At 39.7% G+C, this 15,943-nt stretch overlaps 1 protein-coding gene across 9 annotated transcripts in view; it reads left to right on the top strand.

Moving 5' to 3' along the window:
• The window catches only part of Wdfy3 (WD repeat and FYVE domain containing 3), a 258,900-nt gene that overhangs the window by 199,320 nt on the left and 43,637 nt on the right, over positions 1–15,943 (top strand). For 7 of the 9 annotated variants that reach the window (XM_010619456.3, XM_010619453.3, XM_010619454.3 and 4 more), the window contains 4 exons: positions 230–457; positions 6,252–6,305; positions 8,471–8,639; positions 11,161–11,324. In XM_010619456.3, coding sequence (XP_010617758.1) covers positions 230–457; positions 6,252–6,305; positions 8,471–8,639; positions 11,161–11,324 — 615 coding nt within the window. The remainder of the gene's footprint in view (positions 1–229; positions 458–6,251; positions 6,306–8,470; positions 8,640–11,160; positions 11,325–15,943) is intronic. The other 2 variants (XM_010619457.3, XM_010619455.3) reach the window with 1 other exon arrangement.

The raw sequence follows: 15,943 nt of genomic DNA, 5'->3' as shown, positions 1-15,943 counted from the left end.
TACACATTTGTTACTTACTCGGTGCTAGAAAAATTGCCTTCTCCACCACAGACTCCACTGTCTCGCAGAATCGTTAGCTGTCAGCAACCATACATAAATGTGATTTTACTTCTGTGATAGTTGGTCAGTGGGCAACAACATGGACTGCTTGATAACTTGATTATTTTTTGTGGGCTTTTTATTATTACTCCCGCTTTTGCTTGAAAACCAACCTGGACATGTTTGGTAGCGTCAGCAGAATGCCCTGAAGTACGTGACAGAGGAGTGGTGCCAAATCGAGTGTGAGCTCCTGAGAGAGCGAGGATTGTGGGGTCCCCCCATTGGGTCCCATCTGGACAAATGGATGCTGGAGATGACGGAAGGTCCCTGCAGAATGAGGAAAAAAATGGTGCGAAATGACATGTTTTATAACCATTATCCTTATGTGCCAGAAACAGAGCAAGAGACAAACATGGCGGTGAGTATATGGAAATAAATGTCTGTGGTAGCATTTTTTAGTCCTTCTTTCTGTTGTAAGCATTTTTCCTCATTAGGTCAGTTACCAGAATGAAATTGATGTTGGGGAAAGCAGTAACACGAAAGGAGGAACTGTACAGCAGGGAGACGTCACACAGTGGTTTGACCATAGTCTTTCTGACTTTAGACCTGTGCTGCCACTGTCCCACCTGGGGACGGCTCATGGAAATTCTTTAGGTGTCTCTTTCCTTGTGTCTAAATAGTAGTGCACCTCATCCGGGCTTTTAGTGTTTGGTACCAAATAAACACACCCTATGGCCTATTTTGTCCCATGCCAGAATCCCAGCCCTATTTTTTTGTACTCATTGATCCAACCTCTGTTCTGATGCTTTGTAGAATGTAAGCCTTAGTATCAACCTAATCATCCATTAGCAGGTGACAGATTTAAGATGTGTGGAAAATACACACCATGGAATAGTATTCCACATTTTTTTAAAAGGAGGATATCTTGTCATTGCCTGGATGAATCAGTAAGATATGCTAAGTGAATAAGCTAGGTGCAGAGGAACAAGTACCATGATCTCCCTTAACATGGAGTCTAAAATAAACTCTGTGAGTAGAAGAATCTGTTCAGAGTAGAATAGTGGTTATAAGAGGCTGGGGAACCGGAGGAATGACGAGATACTGGTCCTGCAGTACAAAGTGGGTAGCTAAGGCATAGCCCAATGTAGAGAACTTGCCTGGCATGCATGAGGCCCTCGGTTCAATGCCCAGTGCTACACCCCTCCAAAAAAAGTACAAATGTCACTTAGAAAGGAGGGATAAGTTTTTTTGCTGGGGTTTTGTTTGTTTGTTTGGTACTGGGGATCAAACTTGGCACTTTGTGCTTCTGAGGCAGGTGGCAGCACCTGAGCTAAATCCCCAGTTCCAGGAATACATTTTTTGAAATCTGTTGTACAGTGTGGTTGTGACAGTGAATAGTAATGTATCATATATTTTAAATTTAACTTCACTTTGTACACCAAATTGTACTGGCCAATTTATAATAAATTTGACAATTTTTAATTTTTTCAAAAGAATATATAGACACTGCTAATAGCTAAGGTTTTTGAAGATAGCTCCCTGAAGTCTGCATTTCTCAAAGCTATTCAGTTCTATTAAAAATACCATACTGGGAAGAGATACACTGAAAATACAACTATAATTAAAATATAATTTCCAGGATGGGAGCACAGTGTAAAAAAGATTAATCCATTCATACTTTTGCTCTTTTTTGCTAATGTCTACTTTCTTTTAGCAAAACAACAGTACAATCACTAATTCTTAAGTTTTATTTCTCAAATAATTCATTAAGAATTCAAACTCGGAAATTTGATAGAATATTTCTTGAGCCAACACTTACTTGGGTTGAATCCATTCCAGAACAGTAAACTATAAAACAAATATGTTCTCCTAAACATGAAACCAATCCACTGCTCTAAGTGAAGCATTACTTGAGTTATTTTTCTGATAACTATAGTACTTTTTTACCTTATCTTTTTAACCTTCTTTGTAACACTGGTATTTGTTTACAAAAATATATTTAAACTTCTGTTTCAGATAAAAATAAAATAAGCTATTCAGGGTTCACACTTAGATGTGAAATCTAAACAAGTGTCTCATAACAAGTATGCATCCTGTGGAACCTGTGTTTTTGACAGCTGGGTTACATACTGGAAAGCAGAAGGCGTTGTGCTCCCCTAAAGAGAAGGTGGAAGGGAAGAGGAGACAGGTACAGAATGTAGAACCTATGGCAGATGACTGTGTCCAAGTCCAGGTTAACCTGTTTTGATGGAATTTTCTGAATTTTTTATTTTGGTTTTGGTGGTTCCAACTCTTTTGTAAGTTTGAAAGGCCATTACGGATCCATTTTATCTCATGGAATATGAAATCTGGCCATACTGGAAACAGAATTTCAAAAAATAGAAGCATTTGTTATCTCACTGCCTTTCACCCTGAGAGCAAATAAGATGGTAAGACAAATACAGGCATGAACCACATAACAGGGTTTGCTCCTTCAGTGAACTGGACACATGGCAGCAGTCTCGTGAGAGTACATTGCCCAGTGACATCCTGGTGTCTTCGCTGCGATGAAATCACCCAGTGAAGATGCATGCCTCAGCCCATGTCCCTGTCCCTCAGTGACGTGTGACCGTAAAGCTCGGAGGGCTGGATGCTCTGCAGAGCAGTTCACGTGGGGTTGCACTTCAGTGTCGTAAAAGCCCCCTGAAATTCAGTCAGTACTCCCATCTCGGTTTCACAGATACGGAGCAGAAAGCTAGGTGGTGAAGAACCTGTCTGCTTGCAGCTGCTCAGGGCTGGAGTAAGGTGTGAGAGCCAGTCAGTGGCCTCTGGGTAGTTCAACTACTAGGAAAGAGAAGACACTGCCGTGTGCCTGCTGTGCCTCTCCATAGCCAGTGGGTGTATTCTGGACAGAAACCACTTCATAGGTGCTCTCAGAGAACTAGGTGCCTAGAACTTATCAGATGTTGAGTGAATGGGTCAGCAACACTCTTCCTTAGAGATTTTCTTTAATGCTTCCTTTTCCAAAGTCTATAGAATTTCCTTAATTCTTAAATTTTTCCACTGAAAAGAAATAGAACCAGATCTTCTGGGCCCTGAGATTTATACAGTTTGGTGGGGGGCTAGAAAATTATGAATACAAAGTTATTAGGACTTGAAAAGGGCCTGTGGTATGTGAACTCCCCTGAGGTTTAAACTTAATTAACCACATAGTAAATCCACCTCCGCTTTCCAGAAGTAGAGATCAGTCTTCCTTCTCATTTCCCATAAACTTGCAGCCTACATGCATATAAAATGCAGTCAGTTCTCTTTTGCAGGATGTGCGAACATGAAAGCTGGTTCTGAAGGCTCTTATAGCAAAACAGGCTTTACTGGAGCAAGGGCGTATGGTTAAAACTTTTGCCTTTCTTAAGAATAATTACTGTCTTTAGGTGACATTTACAGTTCCAGCAAAGTTTGGTTTATACATTAAAGTATGTTCTTCACTTAAGTTGAAGAATACAGGGCTGAATAAAAAGGTAGTTTCTTTTAAAATTTTTAATGGGTTAAAATAAATAGTTACTAAAGTTTTATTTCTCTATCTTCGGTAGTGTTGCATACAATATAAAATAGCTCACCTATTCTGTTTTGAACTTCATCACTTGATTTTAATTTTGAAGCTTATATAATATAAAATAGTTTTAGTCTATGGCCACAGCACCCTCACTGTGACCAGATCTCGTCTAATCTTGGAAGCTAAGCAAGGATGGGCCTGGTTGGTACTTGGATGGGAAAATATAAAACATTTTTTAATGCTACAGACTTTAAAGCTTTCAAAGTTTACCAACTAAAATTATGTTAATGAAAGAACTAGTAATAATAAGTATGACTACCCTGAGAAGAATTAAGTACCTGTAGGAAATTTGTATTCTCACATGAAAACAAATTATCCTCTCTTTGTACTGAATTTCCTTTGGGGGTAATTTTCTTGATTAAAACTGCTAATTTGAGCTGTATTTCTGTATTTAAATGGTAATACCAGCAATAGACAGTGTTAGGATGGAGGCCTAGGGTGAGAATGTAAAACCTGAGTGTTTTTAAGCAATTCACTTCTTACTCAGTCCTAAAGAAGGAAAATTAGATCCTGTATTTTGCCATTTAAAAAATATGACATTTATATACTAAATGGAGTTTTAATTCTTTAGTCTCCTTATTTTTACAAAATAATACTCTCAAAAATAACTTGGTCTTCTTTGCCAAGATCATTGGAATAAAAACCTGGCTGTCTGCCTGTAAACATGAAGCTGCTCAGGGACAGGCAGCTAACTTACTTGGGATTTTTGTACCTGTTGCTGCACATATTTTGGTAGAATACATATATGTTCCACAACTCATGGAAACTAAAAAGTTGCTTTGGAGAATTCCATTGCTAACATTATAGAAAGATTTAAATTAAAATTCTATTTTCTGGGAATTCTGACTTTCCAAAATTTAATTTCTGTGCAAACAAAAATAATTTAGTAGCCAGGTGTGGTGGCACACACCTGTAATCCCAGCACTCGGGAGGCTGAGGCAGGAGGATCGCTGTGAGTTTGAGACCAGCCTGGGCTAGATAGTGAGTTCCAGGTCAGTCTCAACTACATAGTGAGACCCTGTCTCAAAAAACCAAAATAATAATAATAATTTAGTGCTTTTTTTTTAAACAAAAGAGAACTGTGATAATAGTAAAAGTTTGGGAGGATCAGTTATATTTGCCATTGAATAACAGGTCGTTTAGTAAAGTAAGAGCCTGGATCAGTCTGTGAGCTGAAGAGCACATTTGTGCTAAGCCAATACTGTGCCGTGTATTGTAACAAACGTGAAAGTGTAAGCTTGATGGGCCCTGCCCACATTCTGGCCTGAATCACAGTAGACCATGTACAAAGCTCAGTTTGAGAACAGTAATTGGTTCATTTTGTTGTATTGGTTTATCACATATTCATTCACCAATCTTATTGTATGAATTTCAGTGTGAGTTGAATTTCAAAGTATTTCTTTATGAAAAACAGTTCAATATTTATAATTTTTCAGGTCATTTGTGTACATTGAAATACATAAATCTTCAGAGTGCCATTCAGGGATTTTTTTTTTCTTTTTTTCTGATGTTGACTTTCTTGATCTTTTTGCCTTTAAAATGTTTTAACTTGGTCTGGGAATTTAGCTCAGTGGCATCACACCTGCCTGGCAAGCTCAAAGTCCTGAGTTCAATCTCAGTTTTGAGGGGCGGGAAATGTTTTTACTTTGTTGTGGCCTATTTTATGAATGTATATACTGCACTTACATCAATCAAACCCCTCCCAAGACAGAGAACACTGTTGTATATTTTGCAGATTCTTTTTCACTGTAAGATATGTGTTTACACATCTACTTTCAAAATGAAAGTTCTCTAAAACCATATAAACTTTTTGAATGCACTGTAGTAATCTGGTGTTTGTTTTGCCTCAGAAAACAAACATTTGTGAAAACATTTTGCTTGCTCCTCTTTACTGTAGGAAAAGCTACCAGAAGTCACCTTTAGATATGTATACTGGGAAAGGAAGTAGCTGTCTGGGTACTTATGTGCATTTAGCTATACACTATAGTATAACAGAATCCCTTCATGTTCATCAAGCAGACGCCTAATTCTTTTAAAAATTACTCTTTAGGAAAACCTTTGGTTTAGGGGCTGATGGTCCAGTCTGCCTTTGGTTTTCAGCATTTCTGGATTGGTATCGGTATATGTAGCAAAGGAAGTAGGTTCTCAAACTCCAGTAGGAGGCTGTGTCTTTGGTAACCAGCGCCTGGTGCATTCTGTGGTAGGGCATGTGATAGATGATTGTTTAAACCTGAGTTACAGCACAGATCAGGGCCAGGCAGATGGAAGATACCAGATAGCGTGAGGCTCTTTCAGCCAGATTTCAGTTTTTGCCTTCTGAAACCATGGAAGAAGTTTCCTGTAATTCACCCCTGTGCCGCTGTTTTGTCTGTGTGATGGTTTAGAGTTTGTTCTGCTCACTAGCACTGAGACTGTTGGCACATTGTTTTACTTAAAAACTACTTTTGCTCAAAAAAGAATAGCATAAGATGCTAAGTGATTGTATAAGCAGCAGAGATCATGTTAATTTCTTTTGAGTGAGTAAGTCCTTATATTTCATGTGGTTATGAAGAAATTTTTATTTTTGTGTTTTCTTTTTTATTTTTTTTCTGATGTGTCTGTGATTAATACCTGTTTTCAGTCTGAGATCCCAAGTAAACAGCCCGAGGCACCTGATGATATCATTCCTCAAAAGGTAAAACACATTACCACAAAATAATGCAAACTTTACAGTTCTTTGTTTTTCTGTTTGTTTTGTTTTATTATTTTAGTGCATGGTAGACTAACTTAAAAGATTGGCTTTCGGTTTATTCTTCTGCAAGTTCTTTAGAGTTGAAAAGTCGGTGTCCTTCCTGCTGCGGAACACTGGCTCCTTCTCTCTCGGCTTGGTCCTTATTAGCTCTGCCGCTCACCAATGGCCACTCACCGCCTCCTGCGCTCACTACAAAACGTGCCCTGCTTCACACACTAACAAATGACAGGCACGTTAGTCATGGGCAGCCCGGCACCTTTAGCTTGGCTTTCAATTACTCATTTAAATCTTCTTGACACTTTTTGAAAATGCAAGTGTTTCCTTTTTATAATTATTTTCCTTGAGTCAAAGGTAACTAAGGGAAACTGGGATTGTATAATCACTTTCAAAAGTACAATTTATTTTAATTGGTATAAAAATGTGTCATTGTTTTTTCCAGAGAGATTCAGCACATAATTCAGTAAAGCACAGAAATGCACCTAGAAATATATGGGGAGAGGGTCTTACAGCTCAGGTTTAAATCTGTGTTTCAAGTCAGCAGCCCCATTGACACTGCCCCACATCTGTTAATTCATTGTCTTGCCCATTACTAACTATGTCATCATCCTTTTAAATATCAGCAGTTTTGAGTTGAAGATGATTGTTGTACCTCATACAGAAGAACTGTTATGCAGTTTCCTTCCTCTTTCATTAAAAACAAAAAGTGCAGTGTTCTTAGTTTGCCCATTGGATTGGTTTCCCATAGTTGTATTATTATTTTATCACTTTCCAAAACCGTGGCATATTTTTCCTTCTCCATGGGCTGCTTATCATCCTTCAGTTTGCTTGCCATTCTCTTAATTCCCTGAAGCCTGTACCTGAAATAAAAAGGAAGGGTAAAAGGCTAGGTCGCCTTTCAACTCAGAGTTGGTCTCCTGTTTGAGCCTCAGTCCTCCCCTTTTGGGCATTGTTTTTCCATCACAGCTGGTCAACACTTTAAAAGGAAGCACAGTAATTTCCTGAGAAGATCATTGGAGTACACAGTGTATACTGACTCCTTGCCTTGAACAGTAAACCAGTAGTATTTTCATTACATATTCTTATTCATGGGAAAGGAGAAGTAAAAGTATTTAGAAGAAGTTTTTTAAACCTGTTGTAGATTTTTGTAATTCCTCATCCAAAATCTACATCTAATTTTAAGAATCTAACAAGATCCCAATGATGAATGTAACTGTACTCTATACTTAATAAACTCAATAAGAGTTTTAAAAAAATCTAAATACATGTTAACTTTTCCTGCTGTGGTTTTTAATTTTATAGGGTGTTTTAGACCTTTCTCATTGTATATGATTGTAAGAAAAACAAATTTAGGTTAACTGGAGAGTCTTTTTTAAAGAATGAATTATTTGGAAAAAGAAATTAGTTATTTTCCAGGGAGTTTCTTATTGAAAATGGATTTACAAGGCTGGGGATTTGGCTCAGTGGTTCCGCCACCTCCCTGGCAAGAGCAAGGGCCCAAGTTCAATCCCCCGTACAAAAAAAAAAGGATTTACATATGTCCTTTCTTTTCTTTTAGTTATAAGTTTTTGGATCATAGTCTTTTACCCAACAAGCAAACATGAATGCTTTTCTTGAGGCAGCAGCTCACAGAGGCAGATGAACCATCTGGTGGGAGACTGCTGGTTCTGTGTTGAGTCAGAACTCAGCAGCACCTGAAGAAGGTGCTGCTCATTGCGACAGATCCAAAGAAACTTGTGATTTCGGGCTCCTCGCAAGCCACCCAGGTCCTGGGGCTGGTGCCCTTCAGTTGGGGGCTTTCTCCTCTCTTTGAAGTGCCATCAGCCAGGGTGCACTAATCCACCCTGGAAACCACATTTGGCTAAAGATGATCCCGTGTTTGTTTGAGAAAGAGCAAAAGTGCTAACCTTGTCTTACATTTGCCTTACTTTAAAAATCAGTGGAGTTTTAACATAGAGAAAGTGTGTGGATTGACTGTGTCTGCATGCAGTCTTTATATTAAAACCCCTAAAGAAGGAATACTGTGCAAGGAAGTTTTGACAGCATAACTCCTTAAGAGCTCCTGTTTTAATTCTAGGAGAGATTCATGTGGGCTGTTTTTTGCTACTTAGAAACCTGCTCGGTACAGAAGGGCCATCAGCTATGACAGTAAGGAATACTACATGCGCCTGGCCTCTGGCAACCCCACCATCGTCCAGGACACCATCGTGGAGAGTGCTGAAGGGGAAGCTGCACAGCAAGAGCCAGAGCACGGGGAAGACACCATCGCCAAAGTCAGAGGTTGGCCTGGCTGGGGTTGTGACTGGGAATCACCTGGAGCATTCCCCCTGTCTGGATGCGTATGCAAACAGCAGCAGCTGTCAGCGGGAGGGCCAACCTTAAACCTGTCTGTCCAAATTTCCCACCTCATCCTTCTCAGAGGTGGCGCTCTCCCTCAGAACCAGGAGCCCGCTGGTCTCCACTGCCTGCGGACGAGCGACATGCATGTTCACAGTGCCTTAGCTTCTTTATTGTATTAAGCAGAATGCTTGGTGGCACCTGATTCTTGACACAAAGGCAGTAATAACTACATAAATACAAATAAAGCAACCGTTAAATGGGTTGCATCTTAGCATCAGCACAGCTTAGCCAACAGGAAGAAATTATGTTCTTTCTGTGAGCGGAGAGGGACTGTCCCCTTCAGGAGCTTGGTGGGTGATCCTGTGGGCCAGAATGGCTGTGAGCTTTCGTGTGTGCGCCCAGTCCCAAGGACTCCCCGCTTTGCACAGCTTCTCCTCACAGAGCCCGTCGGTCTTGTGACTCTTCTGTCCACTGATAGCGCTTCACTGATATGTCTTGTAGCATTTTCAGCAATTTTTCACTGCTGTATTTTTCTCTTTTTAGGGTTTTTTCCTCAGAGGTAGAGACTGTAAGTTTTAGACCCAATTGATTAAAAAACTAATAGCATCTGACTGTGTCCACAAAAACCACCAACCAAAGTTGTGGTCACGTTCCCTGGTGGCATAGCAGTTCTGTCACGATGACCGTGACTTACTGAACATCTCATAATCGATCTGACAGCTTCACGGGATCTGTAAACTGTCAGTGAATGAGCAGAGGCTGACAGCTTCTGGTTTTGATGGCACTGCATCCGCAGAGTTAGTTGAGTCCAAAGCTGTAGCTTGTAGATGTAGCCTGGAGTATATGACCCACTGGGTTAAGTGGCTTCTGCTCCGGTCATTGGCACTTAAACTTCTGTGGCCTGCTCTTTCTAACCTCCGTTGAGCCCAAATCACAAATACTGCTGTAATTACTGTGATTTACCAGACCTTATGCTATTCAGAGAACTGGAGGTTTTCATTCCTTATCTAAAAGTAACATAGCTGTAAGCTTTTCCCCCTTGGGGGTGTTCTTTGCAGGATGTTATCTCCCTTGATTAGTTATTGTACTCTTTCATAAGGTTCTTCTTAGGTCAAACAGAACCTCTGATAACTCATTTCAGAGGATAAGACTATTAACAGGCTGACTTGTACTTCTACAAAATGCTTAGAGCAACTGCTACCAGCAAGTGTAATATTACTTTTGCTGGTGTAACTGAGGAATATTAATTCAATTTTGAGGGCTACCCGTACTTTGGGATCACTCTCACTGGTTACTGTCATTAACTGATTTTAATTTAACTTACTGTGGTTTTAATAACGTCATCAAAATGTGCTTATTAATGTTTTTCCTTAATGTGCAAATACATGATCTGTTCCTAAATTATAAAAATCCTATTCTTTCTCCATTGCTGTTTTGATTAAATTTATTCCTGTATGAAAGACCATACTCCAATTAGACATAGCAAAAATAAAAAATTAAAAAAAAGGAAATATCATACTGCCATTTGTGAAATGAGGCTTGCTGTAATCTACATGATCCCTCTAAGTAAAAGGGATCTCTTATAATATGTTCATAACTTGCTGTCTTTATTTTTGTGTTAGTGATCCATCATTTATTATTTATTCCTAGTGTCCCTTCAAGGGCACTCATCTATAAAAACAGTTTGTCCTGCTAATTTTTAAGCCATGTGTTTCTCATCATCACCTGACTCTTAGAATTTACCATGTAGTAAGCCTGATACTGAATGCTACATGATTACCTCATTTCATCTCCCAACACTCCTCTGAGGTAGATGATATCCTCATCCCAGTTTTTTAGATGAAGGGCAGATAATTTCCTGATGTCATGCAGCTGTTCAATTTGCAAGCATTTGCTACTAACCACTGACCTATGTTCCTTCCTGTGCCTTCTGGCATTGTCTCACATTGTAAGTGGACAGGAAGGACTGTATGTTCATCAGCTTTCCATTACTGTGACAAATACCCGAGATAAGTCATCTTGTAAAAACTAAAGATTCATTGTGGCTCACAGTTTCAGAAGTGTCAGGCCATGATAAGCAGGTCCCGATGTTGTGGGCCTGTGGGAAGGTGGCATATCATTCAGGGAGCATACATGGAGCAGAGCTGCTTATTTCACGGCAGCTGGAAGACAAAAGAAGAAGAGGGGCCCAGGTACCATGATCCACTGCACAGCCACACTCCCAATGACCTACCTTTCTCCCCTGAAGCCCCACCCCCTAAAAGTTCTGTCCCCTCCCAATAGTGCCATTTTTTAAAAAGCTGTGTTATTTATGTGCTCTGGATCGATCATCCATAATCTTAATAAAAAACAAGATGTTGAAAGGAAGGATTGGAGGACACTTCCCTAAGCCATTGCAGATGACAAGGAACTAACCTGCAGTGTCCAGTGTCACATGGCCCTCTTGGTTATTACCCTGTAGGTCTGGTCAAGCCTCCTCTAAAGCGCTCTCGGTCTGCGCCTGATGGAGGAGATGAGGAGAACCAGGAGCAGCTACAAGACCAGATTGCGGAGAGCAATGCCATCGAAGAGGAAGAGAAAACGGACAACACCACATTGCTGCGCCTGCTAGAGGAAGGAGAAAAGGTATTATGCTCTTGAAAAGTAAGAACTATAGTTACATTCTAAAACAAGCTGGTAGAGGGTTCGGGTGAGTGTTGTGGCCTCTATAATGAAGTGCGCAGTGAGAGGCCCATTGCATTCAGTCCTTCTCTGCTTCTGTCACGTTCAAGAACTTCCTGACCTCTTTCTGCACTGAACAGCATCAGGTTTCATCAGATACTGTAGGTGCTTGACACACCTAACTCACTCTTCCGCCATACCTTTCTCACACTCTCTTTTGTAGAAATTCTGTATTTCAGGTCTGTGCAGATGACCCCTTTGTAGTCGGACCTCTCCACAATTCTGATCACCCCTCCGGAGAGCTCCAGCCCCGTGGTAGCCATTCCCCCTTCACCCCAGGGAGTGACGGTGCTCCTGGTCCTGCCTTCTGCCCACTTTCCAGGCTGGCTTCACTGCCTCTGCCCTGGGGGCATTGGACAGCATGCCGCTCATCGTATCCACCATGGTTAACTCTCTTCTTTCCTCGGACTGTTCTGCCAAAGTACCTGTCTCTTTCAGCTGCGGAACCTCCACCCTGCATCTCTCATTCACTCCACCAGCCAGGATGTCTGTCACCCTCACAGGCAGGAAGCCTTCCCATCTGTCTCACCAGCCCAGGCTGGGCCAAACATCTCTTCTGTCCCTCTGCTCTGCTGGAACCGAGGCCCACAACCTGAGCTGAAACCCTAACTCTCCTTTTTTTTTCTCTCTCTCTGAGTTTATTGATACATTTTAGGTGTACAGTACAGTTACATTCATCATTGGGCCCTTATACTTTTTCATGACAGGTCTTGGTTCTCATTTTTTCCCCTTGTCCCTGCCCTCCCTTCACCCTCTCCTCGCTTCCCTATTTACAAAAACTTTATTGCCATTTTTTCATTTTCCCGTGTTTTTTTTCCTTTTCCCTTATTAACTTTCCCCTACCCTTCCCACTTCCCCTACACCTTTAGCCCTTTTCTTCCTATTTCACATTGTCAATTATATCATTAGGATCTTATGTACCATTATAGTTTTTCACACCAGAGAAACTATTCGCTATTTATACATGTGTGACTTATTTATTTCACTTAGGAGTATATCCTCAAAATGTATCCATTTTCCTATGAATGAATCTAATTTTTCATTCTTCGTGGCTGAGTAGTATTCCATTTTAAAGAAAAACCACATCTTCTTTATCCAATCTCCAACTGATGGGCAAATGGGCTATTTCCAAGTTTTAGCTATTACAGACTGTGCCGCTATAATCATAGGTGCACATATATCACTGTGATATGATTCTTTTAATTATTTTGGAAAGACACCCAGCAAAGGGATGGCTGGGTCACGTGGAACCTCTAGTCCCAGCTCTTTGAGGTATCTCCATATTGATTTCCATAGTGGTTGCACCAGTCTGCCCTCCCACCAACAATGGAGAAGGGTTCCTTTCTCCACACAACCCCACCAACATTTGTTATTGGTTGATTTCTTGATAGCAGCCATTCTTTGTGGGGTGAGGTGAAATCTGAGTGTTGTTTTCATCTGCATCTCTCGAATGACTAGTGATTTGGAACATTTTTTTCATATATTTACTTGCTGGTTTTACTTCTTTGTCTGAGAAGTGTCTATTTGTTTCAGATGCCCATTTTTGAATCGGGTCTTTATATTTGGGGGACCTGATTTTTTTGAGCTCTTTATATATTCTAGATAATAGTTCTTTGTCTGAGGAGCAGCTGGTAAAACTTTTTTCCCACATTGTAGGTTGTCTTTTAGTTCTGTTGATGGTTTCTTTTGCAGTGCAGAAGCTTTTTAATAACATGAGATCCCAGTTGTTGATTCTTTCTGCTAGTTCCCATGCTACTGAGGATTTGTTAATAAAGTCTTTTCCTATGCCAATGTCTTTAAGAGTTCTGCCTAACTTAGCTTCCAGCAAACTTAGTAACTGTTTTTTAATATTTAGATCTTTAATGTACTTGGATTTTAGTTTAGTGCATGGTGAAAGATAAGGGTCCAGTTTTAATCTTTGGCAGGTTGAAATCCAGTTTTTTCAACACCATTTATTAAAGAGGCTATCTCACCTTCAGTGAGGATGGTCAACTCCTTTGTCAAAGATGAGGTAGCTGAGTACATCTGGAGTTGTTTTTGTATCTTCCAATCTATTCCACTGATCCTCAGGTCTGTTTCTTTGCCAGTACCATGCTGTTTTTATCACAGTGGCTTTGTAGTATAGTTTCAAGTTGGGAATTGTTATGCCTGCTGCCATGTCTCTGTTGCTAGGATGACTTTTGCTATTCTAGGTCTCTTCTGGTTCCAAATGAATTTTTGGATTATTTTTTCTAGTTCTGTGAAATATAGTTTTGGAATTTCAATCGGCATTGCATTGAATCTGTATAGCAGATTTGGTAGTATGGCCATTTTCACTATGTTGATTCTTCCTACCCAGGAGCAGGGGATAGCTTTCCATTTTCTTATATCCTCTTTGATCTCTTTTTTCAGAGTGCTGTAGTTTTCAGTGTAGAAGCCTTTTGCTTCTTTTGTTAGATTGATTCCTAGATACTTCATTTTCTTTGGATGCTATTGTGAAAGGAATTATTTCCCTAATTTCTCTCTCAGTGACTCTGTTATTTGTGTACCTTGATTTTTGAATGTTGACCTTGTATCCAGTTACTCTGCTAAAAGTGTCAATTAAGTCTAGAAGTCTTTTGGTGGAATTTTTGGGTCTTCAATGTAAAGTATCATATCATCAGCAAATAATGACAGTTTAACTTCTTCCTTTCCTATCTTTGTTGCTTTAATTACTTTCTCTTGTCTAATTGCTGTTCCCTAAGCCTTCTTAAGTTTTAATTGGAGATAGGGTCTTCCTAAGCTTTCATAAGGCCTTCTCTGTCTGTCATGTAAGATTGTTCTTGTGTCTGTCCCTGGTGAGTTCCTTACAGGCAGGCGCTGTGCCCTTATCTCATCCCCTTGACTTATGCAATTCCTGTCACATAATAGACACACAATAAACCTTGAAGTGAGAGATTCATTGGTTGATAAAGGAAGGGAGAGAGGTGGAAAGAGGAAAGGAAGGAAGGAATTAATTGACTAAGGAATATCACCTTTTAAAGCTGTCCTTTTCGCCTGTTGTGTTAGTTCTTGTAACAGCCCGTGAGCTCTAACCCACTAAAAAGTAGTAACCAGAAGTTGGGTATAATTCAAACACTTCTATTTAGTTGTATGCCTTGATTAATCATGAGTGAAAACATAAAAAGGAAAAATCACGGAAATGTAGACGTATATCAGATTGAAAGGAACTCAGCAGCTGCTCCTGGGGTCCTGGGAGTGTTTTTATTTGACATTATCAGGACATTGCTGGTCACATTGTACTTTTAGCATTTGAAAATTCATCTGGCTATACACTTAGGAAATAAATGTTTATTTACTACATATTAAATTTATAAATACAACATAGTTGTTTTAAAAGTGTATCCATAGGCTGATGACATAACTCTGTACTGTGTGTGTTTCACCTTTTAACACTTATGAGACCCTGAGTTCCATCCCCAGTAGAGGGAAAAAAAAACAATACAAAACAGAATTTTCCATGTAACACTACCCTTTTATTATTGGAGTGATTAAACTTTCAAATGCGGCAATGAAAATTAACTCACATTTAGGTATTTGGGGGTTATTTATTGTAATACTCTAATTTGTGAGGTTTTTTTGAGGCTGGGTCTCAGTATGTAGTTGAGACTGACCTGGAAATCACTATGTAGCCCAGGCTGGTCTCGAATTCACAGTGATCCTCCTGCCTCAGCCTCCTGAGTGCTGGGATTACTGACGTGCGCCAACACGCCCAGCTTGAGCTTTTATTTCCGACAAATAATATTGTGTACATTTATAAGATTGTTTTGATCTGTTAAATTATGTAATCTAGCTAACATGTCCATCACTTCACTAACTTGTCATTTTTTCTTTTGAGAATGTTAAAAATCTATTTGAGCAATTTTGAAATACACATTATCCCTTTTTCAATGCACAGTGCCTCGTGCCTCAGCCTCCTGAGTGCTGGGATTACTGACGTGCGCCAACACGCCCAGCTTGAGCTTTTATTTCCGACAAATAATATTGTGTACATTTATAAGATTGTTTTGATCTGTTAAATTATGTAATCTCTCTAACATGTCCATCACTTCACTAACTTGTCATTTTTTCTTTTGAGAATGTTAAAAATCTATTTGAGCAATTTTGAAATACACATTATCCCTTTTTCCCCACAATACACTAGTCTTAACTACAGTTGCTATGTGGAGCAGTAGATCACTAAGTTACCCTCCAGTCTGACCAAAACTTTTCATCCTTTGATGATTGTCTTTCTTCTCCCAAATCCATCCCCACATCCTCTGGTAGCCAACTTTCAAATTGCTTTGTGTGAATAGTTTTTGCACTAGTCGCTTTATGCGTGAATAGCACAGGAAATGCATTTAAACTGACATTTGTGTGATGCTTGTTTGACTCTGATTAGTTGCTGATTTTTTTTTTCCCCTTGACGCGTGCTGAACCAAGTTTAAAGCAAGAGAGAATTTTTTACTAAGAATCAGATACCTCTCTTTGAGAAGAAAACAATAGTGACTTTGAGAGACTTTGTA

The sequence above is a fragment of the Fukomys damarensis genome, unplaced genomic scaffold, assembly GCF_012274545.1.
Source record: "Fukomys damarensis isolate Sample0158 unplaced genomic scaffold, DMR_v1.0_HiC HiC_scaffold_37, whole genome shotgun sequence".
Lineage (NCBI taxonomy): Eukaryota > Metazoa > Chordata > Mammalia > Rodentia > Bathyergidae > Fukomys > Fukomys damarensis.
This window is presented reverse-complemented; position numbering and strand designations above follow the sequence as displayed.